The sequence below is a fragment of the Nelusetta ayraudi genome, unplaced genomic scaffold (assembly GCF_046127955.1).
Source record: "Nelusetta ayraudi isolate G7.1 ecotype Tasmania unplaced genomic scaffold, CSIRO-AGI_Nayr_v1 ptg000022l, whole genome shotgun sequence".
Classification (NCBI taxonomy): domain Eukaryota; kingdom Metazoa; phylum Chordata; class Actinopteri; order Tetraodontiformes; family Monacanthidae; genus Nelusetta; species Nelusetta ayraudi.
Window position 1 is genome coordinate 2,750,001 of NW_027466072.1, and position 21,521 is coordinate 2,771,521.

At 44.9% G+C, this 21,521-nt stretch overlaps 2 protein-coding genes across 5 annotated transcripts in view; both read left to right on the forward strand.

Moving 5' to 3' along the window:
• Positions 1–21,521, forward strand: part of LOC142889381 (ATP-citrate synthase-like) — a 126,967-nt gene that overhangs the window by 56,657 nt on the left and 48,789 nt on the right. The gene's annotated exons all lie outside the window — the stretch shown is intronic.
• Positions 1–21,521, forward strand: part of LOC142889378 (zinc finger protein 385C-like) — a 55,833-nt gene that overhangs the window by 14,991 nt on the left and 19,321 nt on the right. For 2 of the 3 annotated variants that reach the window (XM_076028079.1, XM_076028080.1), the window contains exon 2: positions 6,813–7,097. In XM_076028079.1, coding sequence (XP_075884194.1) covers positions 6,813–7,097 — 285 coding nt within the window. Of the gene's footprint in view, positions 1–6,812; positions 7,098–16,909; positions 17,462–21,521 lie in introns of those variants that run through there. The other variant, XM_076028081.1, reaches the window with a different exon arrangement.

The following is a 21,521-nucleotide window of genomic DNA, read 5'->3' on the forward strand; positions in this document are numbered from 1 at the left end:
AGCACCTTTCGTAATGATGAAGAGCTTTACGTCACCCTCATTTTAAACACAATGTAAGAACACAAAACGTCTCGCGAACCGGGAACAGCTCTTGATTAAAAGCTTAGCGCTGTGATAATCGAGTCGAACCATTTAAGAAGGGGCCGGTCGTTCCCACTCTCAGCACGCCGGTATTAATAAACTGGCTCGGCACAGTGTGGGGCAGCAGCTGAAAACACTTTCAGAGGATCAGAGTTCTTCAATCCTGAAATAATATGAGCAGTTATTGATTTCTTAGGAGTATTAATTCTAATGGGAGGGAGAATTTTGCCGGATGTAGGTTGTGGCTGTTGAAAAATGTCTGTAAAGGCTTTAGAATGGACTGATATTTTGACTAGTATTTGTTCTGTACGTTTACACGTTTCCTTTTCTTTCTCTAGCCCTGATTCTCAGGCTAAAATCTCACCGATCCATCTTGAAAATCTGCCACCTGAAATGTTTACAGCGTCGTAATGTAAGCCGACCGGTCAGAATCCTCGGAAGAGACAGAGGCGTTAGCTGTGGGCGGGGTTTAGTTAGTTGCCAGCAGGAAGTCTCTCTCCCCTGACAGGAAAGAAATCTGATTGGTCTGTTTTAAGCATGATTTTTTTTTTGGTGGCTGTCATAATAAATTTGTCTCGGAACCACAGTGGATCCATAAAACATTTAGCAGGCATCTTAAATCTTTCCTACAAAGAACACTAAAAACATGGACCATCATTTTCACCAAAGCAGGACGCACAGGTACAGTTTAAAATGTATATTTTGGATTTAGATTTTTGCCAACATGTTGTGTGAATTTACTTGCGATGCAGTTCATCCGTGTTTCCCGCCGGCCACGGGTCCATTTTTTTTATGGTCATCGTGTCTCAAATCATCTTTCGCTCACATCCAGCTCCCGTTTTCTTTTTTTTTCCAGTCAAGGGGTGTGTGTGTGTGTGTGTGTGTGTGTCTGTGTGTGTGTGTGTGTGTGTGTGTGTGTGTGTGTGTGTGTGTGTGTGTGTGTGTGTGTGTGTGTGTGTACCATTTCTCTGCCTTCTGTGCACAAATTACAGCATAATTGAGCCGCAGTTAGCGATGAAAGGCTTCAGATTCACATTTTGGGCCAATGTGTTGCCTAGTAACACAGCTGTAATTGTGAGTCTGGTTCACCTGTCATTCAGTCCTTCCACAATCGCCGCCACTGTCAAGAGGCCTGCTGCGCTGGCCATGATGCTCGCCGGCTGCCCTGCCTTTGTAGATCGCCGCCATTTGACCTGAACCGCAGCACACTCATCACTCTTTAAAAATATCCGCAGATGAAGTCTTTGGCAATGTTATTACTCGTGTTACCGCGGTCGCCCAGTATTCCCGAGTCAGCCACGGCGGCGTTGTGTTTTTGTTTTTTTTTTCATGTGATGAGGCGCCGGCCGACGTCATGGAAGGGCAGCGACAGGTGTTTGGACCGCAGGGAACGCACCTTGACCTTAACGTCTGGTGCGTTGCCAGCACACACTGAATGCCCCTATGTATGCAGCTGCCCAGGGTTTAGACGCTGACAGCCTGGCCCAGATATTTCCACATCTGGATTAAACCCGACTTGTTCCAGGAAGTTTCCAATCCCGGCCAAGCGAGAGCTTCGGAGTTGACAAGTTTTTTTCCCCGGTGGATTTAAAAGCTGCGAGCCGGGTGGGATTAGTCTGGAGCAGACGGAGGACTCTGTTGTCTGAGATGTATTTGCTGGCCACCTTGTAGTAATGGCCAATTATTCACGAGTACAGAGTGTAGACAATGTCACCGCAAAGTAGTGCTGATCGTTTTGTGTTTTTTTTTAGCTGTTTCCTCTTGCGGGGAATTTAGCCTAGCTATAAATATATATATAGAGAGAGAGGAGTGCCAAACTGTAGTATGTTCCCCAGAGAAATGAAAGAACAATGACCCGCATTCTGCAAGGGTTATTCTATCATGTAATTAATAGGGGTGGTAATCACTACGGACCCCACAGTCCAGTAATATCACTGTGTATGTCACTATCCCATAATATATATTGTGACTTCTTTTCCTCTTCCTCTTTTTTCCCTTGCGAATAATGCTGCCATTTTGTTTCTAAAGGATCTGAAAAGATTATGTCCTATTCATGGTAATGTGATTTCTTTTAATTCCACTAAAACAAAAGTTGTAACGTTGCCTGGCAGCTGGTTTGCTTAGAATTCACCCTGAAATCTCACTCATGTTAGCAGTCAGAAAACAATTAAGTGTATTCAGGCAGGCCAAGGTAGAGAAGTTGAGTTTGTCTCTACGTTAAACACAAATGTTGAACATACAGTCCCATCACAACGTTACCTGCCTCATTTTGCTCCACCTGTTGCCGTGCTTGAAGTTGTGTTCATCTGGGAGGAGAATGACGGTGTACTTTACAGAGTTTTTTGCCCAATAAGTTTCATTCCGCCTACAGTGGCTGAGCCGCTGCCGCAGCGGCACCACCTCATTTGTCAGAGCCCGATGACAAACAAGTTTGCCCGGGAGTGTCAATACCACAGGACATCAAGCCAGGCAGCTTATCATACAGATGGGAAGAGCAGCTTGCCGGAAGCAGGCTGCACAGGTTGCCAGCATTTTCTCTTTCTTTCTTTCTTTCTTTCTTTCTTTTTTTTTCCAATGGCTGCCCGTCTTCCCAGTGCCCACCTGGTTGGACTGTTGGAGCCGCTGTCCACCATCCCACGTTGACAGATTAGCATTTAGATGGCCCCCACATGGAAACAGTGATGAACAAGCGTTACGGCATAACAGAGCCGCCGCAGATGAAACACTGCTGCATGTTTAGCGAGTGACTTTCACTCCTGTTGTCACTGCCGTGACAATGATGGAAAAAAGGTGCAGAAAACGTTGGACTCTGCTCTGAGACACAATATGGCGGGTTAATAGCAGGTTTTCACAGCAAATCAAAAAATCTGATTTTTCTTTCGTTTTTTGTTTTTTTTACCAGCTGTTCTTTAATTTCTGGATAGTGTTTTGAACACAGGTTTCTTTTTTTGGTCTCCTTTCATATATTTTCCACCTTTTTCCTGTTCTTTCCTTTTTAAAAGGCAGCGATACACAAAGCAGCACTTTAGGACCTGCACTTTGTATGCTCAGATATGAGGTCTGATGATATGCCGACTTGCCCGACAGGCTGATGGCTGCTGGTCTCACCGTAAAGAAAGCAGCACAACACATCAGCAGACACAGCAGGAAGGTCTCAGCTGCAGGAGCTCTTGCTAGAACTTTACCACTTTTCATACTGTTGATTTACCTCTGAGTGCAATGTTGTGAACTTACACCACCAGTCAAAAGTTTGGACTCAACTGTTTCTTTCTACACTGTGGATAAATACTGAGCGCCTTCATCAGAGATTCACAAACATACGCAAGATATTACTGGTGATTGGCTGAGTCAGGGGGGAGGAGTTTGAGTTTGTCGGGGTCTTGCTCATGAGTGAGGGTAGGATTGAGTGGGAGTTGACTGCTGGATTGAGAGAGTCTGATTGCAGACCCCACACACACACACACACACACACACACACACACACCTGCAAATAATTAACAGTAAATAATTAACATCTTATGTATTTTGAGCAGGTCTGACCTTTAAAACTGCAAATGCAAGAAGATTTTCTTTCTCAAAGAGAAAGAAACCAACTTTTGCTCTCAACTTCCAGCATGTAAATTTAATTCTAAAAGGGTCTGAGTGAGCCTGTTTAACAAGCTGGCATTAAAGTCCACGTAATGGAGGCATTTTCATTTTTCATCTCCAGTGGCGCTGCCTCGCGCGATTACATATACTTAAAAACCTCTCTAGGTCTGCAGAGAAAGCATTTTTAGCCCTCTGCAAAAGTGATGCTTTATTGGCATTATTGCATCAGGGCCCTTTGTGACATCGCATAGCTCACATGCTTTTACACACTTCCTGGAAAGCAGAGCCGTCAGAAGAAGTAAAAGATGGACTTTCCTCATTTGTAGGGAGTTTGCCGGACAACACAGACACAGATTATCATTAGGAAAAACAATGTACAAGGGAATTGTGCGTCATGCGGGATTATTAACAAGGTTCCACAAGCTTTTCTGGTTGTCCGTGCAGGGTACCAGGTGTTTGCTGTTGTGATGAAGGATGGCATGACTCACCACACGAATGAATGGAAAACCCAGAGGGACGTCTACAACTCGCCTTTGTGTTTTCTCTCTCTCTCTCTCTCTCTCTCTCTCTCTGTTCACACCTGCGTCAGCAAACGTCTGCATACAGAATCTGCAGAGTAGTAGTCAAGTTTCAAAATAGTGAGATCTGCCTGTTTAAATGTCAGAAAGGACCTTTTTGTAAATGTTGCTAGGGGGCTACGAGTTACACCATCCTGAATGTCATTATTTGATAGCGCAATTAGCTTTAATTACCAGAGGAAGGAGACACAAGTGCCCTGCTGCTCCAAATGTTTTTCTCTTTTATTTCTTACTTCTTACTATAACCCTTCGAGCCATGAGCAACAGCAATTGTACATCAGAAGCCTCATGAATTTGAAAAACAAAACACTTTTGCTTTCCCTCGTCAAAAAAAAACGAAAAACCCCCAAAACACTCCCTCTGACCTGCATGTGCCACAGCTTGGAGTGCAGAGCCCTGGTCTGTTCTTCATCCCAGCACCGTGCCAGGTGCAGCTGCCCACCCAGGTGCCAGACAGCGAGAGCAACCCTGTCTGTGGCCTCTGCAGCAGCAGAAACCATCAGCTGCTGGCAGAGCGGCCGACAACCTGTTAAACGCAGGGCTTTATATCCACTCCAGCTGAGCGCAGTGAGTGAGTGCCGCGGCTTGTCCAGTGTGAAAGAGGCCGTTAATGACAGCTGTGGTGACGGACGCTTATCGGTGCCGCCACGACTTCCTGTAGTCTGTCTGTATTTTCAAGCGGAAGAGCAGCGGTTTGCAGTGATTAGGAAATAAAGGAAAACAGAATGACCTCAATGGTGATTATTAGAACTGTCTTATTTACCTGGTCAACATCCTCTGACCCCTTCAAGTTCCATAACATTGAAAAAAAAAAATGGCCAATGTTTTCTGACATGTGCCTGCATCGTGTCAGTGAAACTTGTACAGATGACATCCTGATTAGGGCCATCTTTTGTTTGGTAAACAATTAGGAATAAATGTTCACTGTGCTTCTTTGTCAATAGGTACCATTAAGTGACCCTAACCCATTATGTACCATTGTGTTTTTGTTTTGTCCCCCAGACATGAGAAAACTCCACCCTTTGCTTTTACACTTTTTAGAAGAAAAAAACACATTGCGAGAAAGCTGCCATTTGTGATGTCACGAAAAGATACCGATGCCTCTCACCACGCCTCCAGCCTGCTGTCAGCTTTGCCCATTGACTCCGCCTTGTTTTTGTCTCCTTTCCATCGTGTGGAAGGTCCAAAAGGTTTTGAAACAGAAGACTGCAAACAGAGGGCTAAATATTTTTAATGACCAACATTTTGAATATCTACTGTATGTGTCTGTGTGGGTATGTGTAGAGATGTATACATATTTATTATATAAAAGTGTATCTCTCTGCTGTGGCACTCAAATCTCTTTTAGCATATCTCTGCTTAAAACATTTTCCTAATATGGGGAAATCTGGAAAAGCTGTTGGCCGTTTGGCTTAAAAAAAACAACAACAACAACAACAAAAAACAAACGCTTTTGTTTGTTTATATGTGCTGTTGAATGAAACACCTGCTCAGGGTTGAAAAGCGTCGCCATCTTTTAACCTCCGTGTCCCCAGTGAGGCTTAAAAAAAAAAAATAAAGAAGATAAAATTAAATAAATACATTTTTTTTAAAAAAAATCACAGTATAATATTGGCTCAGCTTTGAAGTCGGCGTCGCCGGTTGGAGGCTGATGAATTTTAGCGGACGCATTTCCATTCCGCTTTCATCTGCCCCACCAGTCAAATTGAATTTTTAGAACAGTATATATATATATATAATTATTTTTTTTTATACAAATGACGGTTTCTGATGGGGGAGCAAAAAGGCTGAGGATAAATGGTCCAGCAGCACGAGGAGTTAATTGGCTCCATTATCCCGTGATGAGTAGCGCCATAACAAAGGAGCCGCTTACTTTGGCTGATTTCAGCCCCAATTTTGGGGGTGCTTCCCCGACCCCCCACAAGCACAGTACATCTTGTGGTTAGCTGCTGTTCATCCTTGTTTCCTCCCGCTGCCATGTCACATACTAAAAGCTGCGCGTCTCCTCAAGGAAAAAAGACGTCACCCCGTGTTTGCTGGGAATCCGATTGTGTCTATCGGATAGGTGCACAGAAGCCAGAACAAGATCTTTGTCTCTCGGGGTCTTTGTAGTAATGCCGCGATGTGAGTCTCAGATAGGCGGCTAATGCATGTTCAGGGGCTCCGTTATATGATTAAGCTTTTCAAACCACACCGGAACATATGCAGTCAACTTCGAGGCGACGCGCTGGTCGGACCCGTGCAGCTTTGGCGCCCCCCTGCGGCGACTTTGAGAACTGCACATTTAGAAAAGTCAAGTTTTGGTTAAAGTGGTTAGAGCAGGTGGCCCACCTCATAGGAGGAAAACATATGTTATGGGATTTGGAGAAAACATGCGCTTTAATGTTAATTGAAAATGGAAAAAAAAAAAGTGTTACAACCACATATCTGTCTTTGAAGCCCCACAGTATTTAGCTCTTTCTCTTTCTCTTAAAACACTAATGGTCCCCGGGCTGGAGTTTGTCCATGCCTGGGTTAAAGTTCCCCACAGCAACTCACTGCTCATCTTCTTTGTCTTTGGGGCAGTCATGAAGCAGCTGAAGAGGTCCGAGCTACCGGACAGCAGCCCCGCTGCCAAGAACCAGGGGGAGGAGGGCGAGGAGGAGGAGGAGGAGAAGAAGCCGTCGGAGGGACGCAGGGCCAAGCGGGAGCGGCGGCAGAGCAGCGGCAGCGGAGGAGGAGGAGGCAGCAGCGCCACCGTGTGTCTGGTGTGCAGCATCCAGCTCAACTCCAGCGCACAGGCTCAGATCCACTACAGGGGCAAAACGCACCAGAGGAGGCTGCGGCGGCTGGCCAAGGCTGTCAACGCAGGTAGGAGCAGACTGGCTGGATGACTGGCTGGATGACTGGATGACTGGCTGACTGACTGGCTGGATGACTGGATGGATGACTGGATGACTGGCTGGATGACTGGATGGATGACTGGATGACTGGCTGGATGACTGGCTGGATGACTGGATGACTGGCTGACTGACTGGATGGATGACTGGATGGATGACTGGCTAGATGACTGGCTGGATAACTGGATGGATGACTGGCTGGATGACTGTCTGGCTGGCTGCACAACAGAGAGGAGGGAAATTCTCTTGCCTGAAGCTGTTGAAGCTGGATCAGCAAAAAATATCCCAAAAATTAAAATACCTCGGCAATCAATTCGGAACTATACTACTACTACTACTACTACTACTACTATTACTACTACTATTACTACTACTACTACTACTACTACTACTACTGCTGCTGCTGCTACTACTACTTTTACTACTACTACTACTACTACTACTACTACTACTACTACTACTACTACTTTTACTACTACTACTACTACTACTACTACTACTACTACTGCTGCTGCTGCTGCTACTACTACTTTTACTACTACTACTACTATTACTACTACTACTACTTTTACTACTACTACTACTACTACTACTACTGCTACTACTACTACTACTACTACTTTTAACACTACTGCTACCGCTACCACAGCAAAATCTCCTATTGTATCATTATTATTATTTCTAGTATTACTATTACTGTTACAATCACTCTTACTATCACTCTACTTCTGGTCTAACTACTACTTCTACTCATACTACTACCACAACTCCGACTTCTACTTCTCCCACTGTTACTACTGCTACTACAGCTACTTCTGCTACTACTTCTCCTAACCCTAACCTCTACTCCTGCTGCTACACAATGCAGCTCTTGCTTCAGCCACTGTTGCTGCTGGCAATCAAAAGGGCTTCAAAATGAACATACGAAACAAAGTACTTTGTAAAAACTAAACATAAACTAAAAAATAAAGACCGGCGAGTCGAACAATGCCAGTCGTGACTATGAGGGGGGTGAAGCCGTGCGTGTGAAGCTCATCTTTTTAGGGTTTAACACCTTGAATTTGTTTGCATCTCAGGTCATTTGTGAACTTGCATCTTTGCTTATCTCTGCTGTCACATGATGATCCCAACAGTTCTGCCACGTGTCTTCTCACTGCTCTTTGCCGATAAAGATCGCTGACGCAGACTGGGGACGGATGACGCGGTTTTACCGCATCCAAATGGAGTCACTTTCTTTTTAGAGCAGGCATGGGCAAACTATGGCCCAGGGGCCATATGCAGCCCCTTAAGCTTTTTAATCTGGCCCACCGAACTTGAAGAAATTATATTAGTGGAAAGAAAGTAAAATAGCTGTTTTTCATTGTTATTTCATTATTTTTTATGTGATTTAGGACTCATTTAAATAAATAGCTAAATGCCATGGGGCTTCACAGACATATTTTGTTGTAACGCTTTTGTACATTTTCAATAAACATTAACATACATTTGTGCTACCTATGTTATGATTCTCATATTGTAATATGATCATTTTTTTCACCAAAACATTCCTTCCATTTGCTCCTGCTCCGGCCCCTTGTCAAATTTTAGAACCTGTTATGGCCCCACCAGTCAAATAGTTTGCCCACCCCTGGATTAGAGGAACACTCGCAAGCTTTGGGAGACTTTTTTTTTAAGGCAAGTCAAAGAGATGAATGGAGACCTAGCAGCACAATCCTCATGGCAGACAACAGAAGGGCAATTAGAAAAAGAAATACCTACGCAGCTGTTGTTCATTTCTGGAAAACTGTAAAGACAAGTGAAGATTTGCCGTGCACCGAACAACTGCGACAGAAATAATGTTGCACCGTCAGTGCGTCTTCCTGACTGAGTCGGCTGAGACTCATAACCTCCTGTTTGTTGGCAAACGCTGCAAACTGGCCGAAAAACAACCAGAGTTTAATCACTCTGAACAAAAAAACTGAACATTATGAACTTCTGCCAAATTGATATTTGCTGCTGGCCAGTACTATTATTGTATTGTACGCCTCTGTTATTTGGTCATCCACAGTACTTTAATCATTTCTTGCACCCCTGCAGGGGGTCTGTTTACCAGTGACAGAGACCCAGGCCTCCTGGTCTCTCAGCCTCCAGAGTTCCAGTGCTGCAGTAGCACCTGCTGACACTCACAGCCTGTCAGAATGCAGAGGGCTGATGGAGCCTCCACACACATGTAGCTGCAAGAAACTATATACAGATTTTCTTGTCTAAGTTTGCAATTTCAGCAAATAAGACACCTGAATATTTTTTTTTTTTTTAAATTCCGGGCTTTTTGCATATCATTTGGACGCAGAATGATTATAGTATATATGTTATATATATGATAAAAAAAAAATTCAATTAATTTCAATTATAAAGGGCCTATTTTAAAAATAATACATTTCGACATCATTTCTGTTTGTCGCATTCAAAGATGACCAGTTAGATTTTTGTTTTCTTTTTTAATCACCAGTTGAGTCATGCAGCAACACCAACAGCTGTAATGCGTCATGATGTCCTGCCAAAGCAAATTAGGGGCATAGCACAAACCTCAGCTACTTCCTTTGGTTTACTTCAGTGCAGTTTCCCCCCACTTCCCCGTGGAAACGCACTATACACACTTGTGCAGTAACAAGTATTTAGTGCAGAGATAAGAGTGCTTAATTAATCACACACTGCCTAATTACTGCAGCATTTACAGTGCATGAGGGAGAAAAAAGGAAATATGAAAAAAAAAATTCTATAGACATGCAAGTTATTTACAATATATTTACTGAAGAATACATAATAATGCTGGATGGCGTTTTTGACCAAAAATAGAAAAATAAGATAAGTAAAGTAAAAAAAATATGTCCCCTGATACCTAGTGCAGCTTTTGTATTTTACTTTTTTTTTTTTTGCCATCACCAGCGGTGATGTCATGTGATGTCAAGCACCCAGCGAGTGTTACGGCCTCCTCGCCCGCTCATCTCCTGCACACCTGTTGTGTTTGGTGACGAGGGGCCATTAATCAGCTTCACTCAGCGCCACCTGTGGCACTCTGCCGCGCTGACCAGCCTGATCCATCGGCGCTGCAGACCAGCAACCAGGCCTCTAATCAAGCAACTGGCCAATCAGGTGGCACGTGGTAATGTTGATTTATGAGGCCGTCCCTCCCCGCGGCGCCAAACGCACATACTTAGCCGCCAACGTGTGTGTTTGGACCATCGCCGTCGTCCTCTTCCATTACTTCTCCCTCACATTCGGCCTCCGTGGGAATGTTTTATTGACTTTTTCTCCGTCTGATGAAAGCCTTCTGCTGGTCGCCGCTCACACTGGAAACGGCGCTTCTTTGCAGTGTCGCAGACACCTGTGTTGTTCCAGACTCAACTGCACTGTGATGGATTACACAATCAGTATTAGCTGTTATTGTAGTGAAGCGATGTCTGAATAAATGAATGTGTTTTCCATCTGTTAAAAAACATTTTTTACCACAAATAATAATACTGTTGAATTTTTCGCTCTTTATTTTGCTAATGTTATATCCTACTACTACATTTACTTTTCTTACTACTACGTCCACAGCTATTACTCACACTTTACTACTATTTCTAGCATTGCTCTCACTAGTACTATTACTCTTCTACTTCTGCAGTAACTAGTGCAAAGTGGACAGCAAGTGGAGAAGTGAAACAAAAAGGATTTTTTTTTTGGTCTGTTTGTTTGGTTGGTTGGTTGGTTGGTTGTTTTTTTTTGTTAGAACACAGGAGCTTTAAGTAAAAGCCAATGTGACTCTGTGCGATTGTTCATGTGCTGCAACCTCACCTGCAGCAGCAGCCGTTGCAGCAGCAGTCACTGTGTCATTGAGAAGCGAGACGTGTGGATAATGTGGCGCCCCGGCCTCGCCGGCTCTGCCCTGTGATGCGACGAGTGTCGACAGACTCGACAACCCCGACGGCTGACGCGTTTGACAGCCGCGTAATCGTTTAGGCACACTGACAAACAGCATCCTACCGATTCCCCTTCCACCCCTCCACCCCTCCACCCCCGCCCCCCGTCAGATAATTCACTGCCTCGTCTTTAACCTGACAACATCCGAGCGTCGGCCGTCCACTCGCGCTACAAAAATCCCCTGAACGCAGCTTCACCGGCTTACTGCTATTTATCTGCGTTACGTGTTTTGTTTAAATCGTTTCAAATGTTCACTCGTGACCTCTGCAGGGGGGGGAGAAAAAAAAGCATGTGCATAAATGAAAATCAAATTAACGAGTGAATTGTCTTTTTTTGGGGGGGATGCCAAACCCCCTTTTTGCCGGCTGGAAACTGAAATGTTGAATCTATATCGGCACGTAAATCTCTCTCTCACTGTACCGACTGAGACTGAGACTTCATGCCTGAGGTTAGAACATGCCTGCATTAACATCTCGTCCTTATCAAGATTGCATTTTAACACCGCGCTTGTGACGTATCCGTCACGTCACGTCTTCTTTTTTTGTCAGTTCTATTTTTGCAGCTGTGTTTCTCCTGATATCTCCCTCCGTTTCAGTCCTCTCCCTCTGTCACGTTGTGCACCATGCCGGGGCTTGTGTGCGTCCTCCAGCGCCATCTATGGCTGAGTCGGAACCCCTGACCCGTTGAATGCTCCTTTTAATTGATGGCTACGATAAGACTGTGACTCTTGCAGGTGACTCGTGGTCGTTCCCTCAGGTGCTAAAAGTTGCTTTTCCTTTTTATCTGCACGCCCCCCAGCTGCTTTTTTCACACCTGCCACGTTTCAACCGGTTAATCTCGTTTGTTTCGCATGAGTTGCCGTGAAATTTGTGGGCAGAAAGTTAATGTAGCCCTTTTATTTTAGCCTCAGCCTGTCACAAAGAGTCTGGATGATCGCCTGGTACGTCGATCTTTGTAAAACTTTGCAATCTCTTGCCTGCAGCAAATGTTCTTCAGTATTTCCCCATAGCCCGACTTTATTAACTAAACAGTCCTGTTGGGCTTGTACTGAGTTCTAGAAATGTCACAATTTGGAAATCCTGACCTCAAAAATCAACTCCAGCGTCAGCGTAGAAGCTATCTGTGCTTAGCTGCTGAGAATGCTAACGCCAAAGAGTTTTTATCATAAACTGAACACAGGACTCCCCCTGAAAATGTCCCAGATAAATCCCACCCTCTTTTCTTTCTTTTTTATATAAAACTCTTTTAATATCAAATAACTGCAGTTATTATTGGATTCAGCGCCACTTTTCACTCACACAAACTCAAACCAGGGTCTGGACTCATCTGATGACTCAATTTTAAGTCTTTGAAAGTGGAAAGTAGCGACGAAGACGATGAGCCCAGTCAATTAAAGCGGTTTTGACTGTGGCCGTAATGGAATCGTTCCTCCACAGTAACACTAAAAATGATGATGATGATAATAATAATAATGCATCATCTCCTTCCCACCGATAACCTTGTGTTCCCTTTCTTTAGCCCGGCCGAGCGATTTGCCGAAGTGAAAAGAGATTTTAATAGGGTGACTCTCGCTGGGAGCCCTTTGAAAGGGAACACGGCAGAGCTCTTCACGCTTCTCCGCGCTCCTCCGTCGGGTTCAGACACCTTTCAAAAGGTTTTCCGCGAGATGACTCACGAATTGCCGGGGTTTTTTGTGACGCGTTCATACTGCACACACACATACACAGGATTTAAAAAAAAATAAAAAATTCAAATTGTGAGATGCAAGACAAGTGTGACTATTGCTGTGGAAGTGGTGTCAGCTCAATTTAAAAGCCCAGTGTGTGTGTGTGTGTGTGTGTGTGTGTGTGTGTGTGTGTGTGTGTGTGTGGTTTTGTTGCACCTAAAGGTAAGAAACAAACACTCATCGATTTTGTTTTTGTTTTAAAATCACCTGTTGCCTTTTACTCGTCGCCGTGATGTCACATGCTTGTCCCACCTGATCTTTTGATCCATGGATGTGGACTCCACTCGTGTGCAAGGCTCTTGTTTCCGATGTGGAGTCACTGGAAGGTCTCTCTTCAGGTTCGCTGCTGCAGCTCCAGTATATTGAAGTCTTTCTACCAGCTCACCATCCAGAACTCATCCTTAGCTTCTTAAATCCTCTCTTCATTCTTCTGCTGCTTTTGTTCAGCTCTGCCTCTCCTGCTATGTATGTAGCACCATCCTGTGACATCATGATGCTTTATGTGGCCTCATGTATTGACGCAAAAAGACCTTTGTTGTGTGTATTTTGTGTATTATTTGTGTATTTTTTTTGTCTATTCAAAATCTAAAACTTGCTCAACAGTCACGGGTTCAAGGAATTACTTTAGAAATTGTGTTGCCGCTCATACATAGAAGATATAAATGTATATAAGATGAGATAAGATACGAACTAACTGTGCAGAATCTGTTTATTAATCATTTTTAAAAACACAATTCCAAATGGAACAACTCCACCATTAGCTTGGAAAAATGTGCTCACTGATGGAAAAGCCCTGCTTCCCTCCGACTTCACATTTTAAACAAGAGTTATGTCCTTTGAGTCCAAATATTTATTTTGGATTTTGATTCATGACTTTGAGCCCCCTCACTGTACAACATGTATAATGTATTGTACACTGTGCAATCTTCAACACAGTAAACTGAGCCAGTTTTTGTTGACGATGTGGTGCAAGCACGTGCACGCTCACGCTGAAGCGTACAGTTTAAGCTGTTGAAGTGGGACATTTGTCAGCTGGAGGTTTGCGCCGCTTGGCCTCGTTTCAGAGCAGCCGTTTATTAAAATGTCACTTGATCTGTCGTCGGCAGCCAATCAGCAGGCCGAGCGCCTGCAGGAAGGAAGCTGGGGACGAGGAGCGGGAAGGTTGCTCACACGCACACACACACACACACACACACACACACACACACACACACACACACACACACACACACACCGAAATCGTCCCGGGCGAGGTGACGGTGGTCAGTGGTCAGAGTGAGGCAGCCTGATCTCAGACTCCCACTCAGACGGTCATTTATTTTTCTTTTCTTTTTTCTGTTTAATTCTTCAACACGGTGAGATTTGTAACGCTGTAACGCTGTAACGCTGTAACGCTGTAACGCTGCATTGACAGCAGTGTCGTGGGTGAAGACTCTCTGGATGTGCTTGGAAACAAAGGGAAGAAAGGGGTTATTTCTGGAAGGAAACGCGTCACTTGGGCTATTTGGATTAATTCTAGTAACAAGCCAAGTGTCGATTGGAGTGCGGTTTGGATTGCCAACCGTCTTTGTGTGAAGTCGTGCAGTTTGCTGCAAAGTCAATTTTAGCCGATTGTTTGACAGATCATCGCCATCACCGCCATTCCTCCTCCTCCTCCTCCTCCTCGCCTCTCCTCCGTCTTTGTCTTCCGGTGTCTCAGCCTGCAGCAGGTGTCCTTCCGAAAGGTGACGTGACAGTCGAGGGGGAAAAAAACACAAACACGCATGTGGATAAACAGCAAGAAACGCAGGCCGATGTTCAGCGGCTCCACAGCCAGATGAAATCATGCCGGCGCTGTGCTCGGGGCTGACTCCTCCCCTCCCCCGCCCATCCTCCTTTCGTCTGAACACAGCAGCCTGAAATCAAGTGTAAAACTGTCAGGACGTGTCAGCGTCTCACTTCCGCGCCACGCTGATCCGAGTGGACAAGGAGCCGGCGAGGGGTGCGCGGGGCAGAGGCAGAGAGCACGCACGCCTGTGTATATGTGAGTGTGTGTGCGCGCGCGCATGGCGTGACATTTGAGGCCGGGGTCTGCGAGTGCAGGCCGCGGGAATAATTGTGTTTATTTGAAGTGATTACAGTGGCGGCGGAATGAATAATAATGCGGCGAGGCTCTGAGCGCACGCTGATGCATGCAAGGCCCCAGTTCTCTGGGTGCAAGGGGAAATTCTGCAGATGGCCACAAAAAAAAAGTTGACCTGGAAGCCCTGAGGACGCTCCGACCATTACACATGGTTTGGATTCAATCCAGGTTATATAAAGCAACTGCTGAATTTGACTCCTATTGTTTTATTTCATCCTAATGGTTGGTAAATAACACACACACACACACACACACACACACACACACACACACACACACACACACACATACATATCACACACACATATATATATATATATATATATATATATATACTACCATTCAGAATTGCAGAACTGTGGAGTTGCTGACTCATTTCTGCATTGAACTCCTATGAAGCAGTTATATGGAATAATGATCTTGAATGCATCATTATGAAAGAATAATGATGCATTTGAATTTGCATGAAAATGAGTCAATAGAAACATTTTTGCGTTTAATAGAAAACCATTTCCAACGTCTAATTAAAAGTGATTGAGAGAATTGTGACAGTACCCTGTTTTGAAGAGGCTAGAATATAACCATTAGGGAGCAATACCACACCAAATCATAGGGGGCAGAATAGAGTCACTAATCCAACCGGTGTGGAAAAGCCAGGACAGGAGTCTTAGTTGGCATTTAAAAATGCCAGAGAAGTTTGGAGAGCGATGGTGCGAGATGGTTTGATGTTTTTCGAACGCTGGTCAATGCGAGCACAATACGGCATCAAAGCTAAATAACACTGAGTTTAATTTAGCCTTTATGTACAGTATGGCTAAATCTGCACTTTTGAAAGTCATCCAGGATTGTTCACTGTTTCCCAGTGCAGTTTTCTTCTTGCATTGTGGGGGTTCAGTGAGAGCAGTGGGAGCTCATACTGATGCAGACGGGTTCACGCATCCTCACCCGCTGACTGCGGCAGGACGTTGTGTCGGTGAAGGACTGGACCCAAACTCCTGACTGATGGGTGACCTCCAGAAGCACCGCTGACCCTTCAAAACACTAATGAGAGAAAATGCATAGTAATGCTGAGAGGAGTAAACTTGCTTTTAGCCATACAGCCAACAGCCACCTCAGAGTCATGTGGTTGTGTAGAAATAATGAGTGACTTTTTTTTTTTTTTTCATGCTGCTCACTCAGCCCAAAGCAAATCTAAACATTTGATTCCACACTAAGCAGGAAATTAAAGGGCCAAATTACCGTCACTGATGAGTTCTAATAAAAGAAGAATCCCAAGCTTTTTTCAGGGAATTGTTGATTGCCATTAGTCGGCTCACTCTACCTGTCAGAAATTGTGGAAATTGTCCCCCTTGTGATGTCACAAAGGGCCCCCGCTCATCCCTCGGGTTAGTGACGGCACCTCCAGCTGGGTGTTGGTGCCGCAACAAAGCCTCATTTTAAGCACCAAAGCTAAAACCAAGTTTTATTGCGCAACCTTTGGAGCTTTTGGCTGTATATTTTTTTATTTTTAAGTTTCCATGAAGTCTATGATGAAGAAAAGCTCTGTAGGCGAGCTTCACGTGGGACCTGTAAAGTCAATGAAACAGGAGCATCAACCAAACTGCAGCAGCTTCCATCAGCACCATTGGCCCCAGAAATGTGCAGAATGTCCTGGCCTCAGTGGAGTGCAGACCCACTGAAAGCCTCCACATTGTTTCTTCCCACAGCTGTGTGTTGGTGTGGGTGTGTGTGTGTGTGTGTCTGCGCAGAGTGCCGATAAACAGGGTGATAAATGCCGCCTATTGTTGTCAAGTAATCCCAGGACGGAAATTACATGTGAGTGTCCTCAAGGGTGCATGCAGGTGTGAACCCTTGAATAGGAAACCATGTGGGGTGTGTGTGTGTGTGTGTGTGTGTGTGTGTGTGTGTGTGTGTGTGTGTGTGTGTGTGTGTGTGTGTGTGTGTGTGTGTGTGTGTGGCAGGGGGGGGGGGGCTCCTCCTGATGTCAGTAGCCCATCCCCTGCCTGCTCTTCCTCTCCTCCCCCTCCTCCATCTATCCAACTCTTTTGCTCTCTTGCATTCTCACACTGAGAAGAACACACACACACACACACACACACACACACACACACACACACACATGCGCGCCCCTGCTGCCGCCGAGCGCTCAGCCTCTTCCTCGCGCCGCCTCATCCATTCCTCTCCTCTGCCTCGCAAGGCGCAGCACGACCTGGCGGAGCGCTCGCTCTCTCCTCCTCTCCTCTGCTCTGCTTTGCGCTCCTCCTGCTCATCTGAAGCTTCACACTGTGGGTGCTGCTGTCCAGCTGCTGGTCCGGGGACCGCAGCCAGGACGTGTCATTGACCCAGAAAAGGACTCTTCATCTCTGGGGACAAGGTGGAGAGGAGATCGTCACTTTCCTGGTCTTGTGTGTGTGCGGGGGGGGGGGGGGTTTGTGTGTGTGTTTTTGTTGTCTAACTTCTGTGATGGGAGATAAACTTCCAGGAGAAGCTTGAGGCTGAAATTCGAGCAGAAGAATCAGGAAGCACGTGGAGATGCTGTTCGGTGAGAATCTTTGCTCTTCTGCGTTGGCTGTTTGTTTTTTGTTTTTCCCCGGATGCCATCTGCATATTTGCATGTGAGCTCTGCACTCGTTGTGCTTTTTATTTAGTGGTTTATTTATTTATTTATCTAACAACAAGGACTTGCTGCGCGGCTCAAGGGCAGCCTCGGTGCGCCCGCCTGCCATCTGCCCGCCCTCTCAGCTCCTCCTGCATCCCAAATGAGTCCCCGGCCTGTTTGTTTCTCTAATTGACCCTCTTTGACGGAGCCAAGTGCGGCACTCAGGCCAGTGTCGAACCTCTGCTCCCAGATGTTTCCAGTCGTTTTGGAGCCGTGCAGCGAGAGCGGGGCGCTCGCGGGGCGTCACACGGCAGGTTTGCCGGCAATTATGACTTTCCCCTCCCGAGGGAAATATGCCCAGATTAGCTCGTATAATTGGAGCCTGTTAAAGATATAGGCGGTGTGGGAATTGTTTGTGTTTTTCTCTCGACGCTGATTACGGCGACGGGGAGCTGTTGTCGTGTTTTTTTCTCTCTTTTTGCTCTTCCCGAGCTAATTTATTTAATCTCGCCAAATTAAATGCGTGAGCTGGCTGCGCTCGAACAACAGGAGCACTTTATCAGCAGCCGGCTTGGTTTGACCTCTAGTTGGACGCGCGCAAAGGACTGAATGAGTGAGAGTACCAGGATTAGATGGAATAATCAAAGAACTTTCAAGCAAAAACAAGACTTGCTGATTTCCAAGTTCAAAACCTCTTTTTCATGGATTGAAGGTCACTTTGCCAAAAATAGGAAAATTGCCCCTTTAAGTTACAAGATATGAAGGAAGAGGATGATGGTAATTACTGAGAAAACATACAGCGGATTAAACTGTAATGGCTTTATTTGGAGTAAAACAGTAAAATCACAATATTGCAAAAGAAATATAGATTTGCTTTATTTTTTTTATATGATAATCTGCATTTCCATTACCCCTAGAATTGCGCAAAACCTAAATATCACAATAAAAAACATGGTCATGGAAACAGCTAAACTTCTAAAAACCTTTCTCATAGGGCTAAAATGTTTTTTTATGCTCTCATGAGGTAGTTAGAGGTATATTGCAGAAGTGTCATGGAAACTTTTTTTTTTGCATTTACGTATGGCGTAGATTCACGTGAGCAGTTCACTTCAAGTGAAAATGGAGCGTTACGTTTGGACGGAGGAGGAGACGGAATATTTCTTACAAGTAATCAAAAAGAAAAATCTAACAACCATTCTGGACAGCAAGCAAACGCAATTCTCTTCAATCTTGCGGGACAAGATTTTACGAGAATTACGGCTTGCAAATCACAATTGTACTTTGTCGAAATTGTAAAAATATTGCTTTTATTTTGAGAAAAACCGTCATGGAAACGCAGCTACGACGTCTATTGGAAACAAAGGCATGGACAAAATACTGTTGTGGCTGAATTGAAACACTCCGGAAGAGAGTGTGTGTGTGTGTGTGTGTGTGTGTGTGTGTGTGTGTGTGTGTGTGTGTGTGTGTGTGTGTGTGTGTGTGTGTGTGTGTGCGTGCGTGTGTGCGTGCGTGCGTGCGTGCGTGCGTGTGTGTGCGGCTCTGCTGGCTTCCTTCTTTAAACGGCAGATTAGTGAGATCAAAGGGAGGCAGTCAGAGAGCAGATATCTGTGCAGTTCTGCTGCCTGGAGGCCGTGCCGCCGCCGCCAGCCCCGCCCCCTTCGCCTCTCCGACAGCCTCCGAGGATAAATCTCCGCGCTGGGAATGACATGCAAGAAGTGCAGCCATGTGTGAAAAACCCTGGTTGCAGAAGCGCGCTTCTCATCTCTGGAGCTGATGTCTTTTGTTCAAATGGTGAAGGCCTGAAATGGTGGATCGCACAGAAAGGAGAAATCAAAACTGGCATTTTTTTATACCTGATTTGTTCAATTATAGGTTGTTGTTTTTTTTCAATAGAGCGTGCAGAGAGCACAGTCAGTTAAAAAAACACTAGTGAAGAGATTTGCGCTCTTCATCGTTATGCAGGACGCCTGGTTGTGGAACTCGGTCACCTGCAGCGTGACACGGTGGCTGGGTTTGGTAATTGCGTCGAGGCTCCAGCACGTTTGCACCTCAGCCAGGCAGCCTTCACACCTTCCTGGGTGAGGTTTTAGTCAAACAAAATCAGCCCGCTTTCAGAAGAGGATATAAATGCATGTGACCAAAAATTTCCTTTTTCCTTTTTTTTCTGTGATAAAATGTGATAATTCTGTGACAAAATATTCATTTCTTCATTAACTTTTCCATTTCACCAGTTTACAATCAATTGAAAGGATTTCTTTGTTATATTTATTACTCTGAATTCTTCATTCATTCATTAATTCTTTTCATTTGAGTGTTTGCTCGTGATTTTTGCTGTTGCTGCTGTTAATTTGTGATGCAAATGACCTGAGGCTTTGTGTGGTAAAATTGCAGGAAATGTGTCACATGAGTCAGTTTGTAGTGAGAAACCTCTCTGGAAGCATCAGTTTATAATGAGTTATAGTAATACTGCTGATTCCCTGTGGACACTGTGTTTATCACAGTATCAACCAGCACGGCTGGAATTTTGAGTCACTGTGTCACATGACACCGAAACGTGGAAGTGGAGAAAAGCTAACTCAAAATAAACTGTAAAAAGCCAACCAGCTAATATTTCATATTGGCACTAAGCACACAACATGCTGCCCATTCATTGATTCGGTGCTGTGTGGATGTAACAATTAAGTGAAAGCCCCTCATGTTTTGTGTTGAGAGAAAAGGAAATTTAAAAAAAAGTTGTGTGTTTTTCGGAGGCAGAGGTTCGGTAGTTGCGTCCAGCGGGCCATTAGTTTTCCTGCCGGGGCTCCAGTTCACCACTCTGTGCTGTTAATGGCTCATTATTCTAATTGAATAGTGTTGTATGCAGCGCAGCATGCTTCAAACTGCCATAACGATGCTGTGGATGATCTCAGGGCTCGTTTACACGAAGACAGGTTTTTTTTTTCTGAAAACAGTTTTAAAAAAATGCAAAGCCGGCTTTTTCACTGACACCGTAAGGACCGAAACCGCATATTTTCAAAAACACTCTCCAGGGTGGGAAAAACACCGCCCTGTTCGGCTTCTTCTTCCACCTTCGGAGAGTAAACTCACAGTGCCACACAAGGCCTGGCATAGGTACTACATCGTTTTAAGTCTTACCTAATAAAGTGGCTGGTGAGTGTAGTTTTACATGAGTATTTACTGATTCATGTGCAGCATAGCAAGTGGGATTTGTCAGCAAATTAGATCATGTCATTCTACTGACTGGTCCAAGTCCTTTGTTTGATGTAGTAGTATTTCAGACGACTGGATAAATAACATTCTCATCCATTTCTCCAGTTTTAAACCCAAAACTGGCAACTTCTGCATCATTTTGCCCTTTGACAGCACGTTATATCAACCTAGACATGCAGTTGGCTCACAAGTTCGTATCAGTTTCTCAACCAACTTGCTCAGATCTAAATATTATCAACAATTATTTCACTTCTGTCTATATTTTCCCAAGAAAACTTTCACTTCTGCAGCACTTTTTTAGGCTGAGCTTTCAAATCGCTCTCCTCAGACTGGCGGCCCTTTAAATTGAAGTCGAGCACTCGGGAGTTTCCAGAATGTACTTCACTTTCAACAACACTGGCACTGCAGATGTCTGTGTTTGTGCCCCCCCCTCTCCCCCCCTGCGGCAGACCCTTGGGGACCCTGGCAACGTTACACCTTTGATGCCCTTCAAACAGGATTGTCCACCTGGATCTGAAGCCAAATGCTCTGATGAGAGAGTGAAAACATTGAGCTTGGGGGGGTTAAAGTGCAGCAGTGTAAACGTCTCTGTCTACGTGGGCTATTTCAAACTTTTGACATGCGTGAAGTTGAGCCCCGCAGTATTTTTACGTCTCCTTCTGGCCACCCAAGGCGGCCGGCGTGCTGACTGAGGACGGCGACGCTCCTCTCCCAGGAGGGTAATCTGCTCTCGCAGCGACGGTGAGCCACTGGAGTTGATGTTTGGGAAAAATAGCTCTTAAATGGTGCAAGT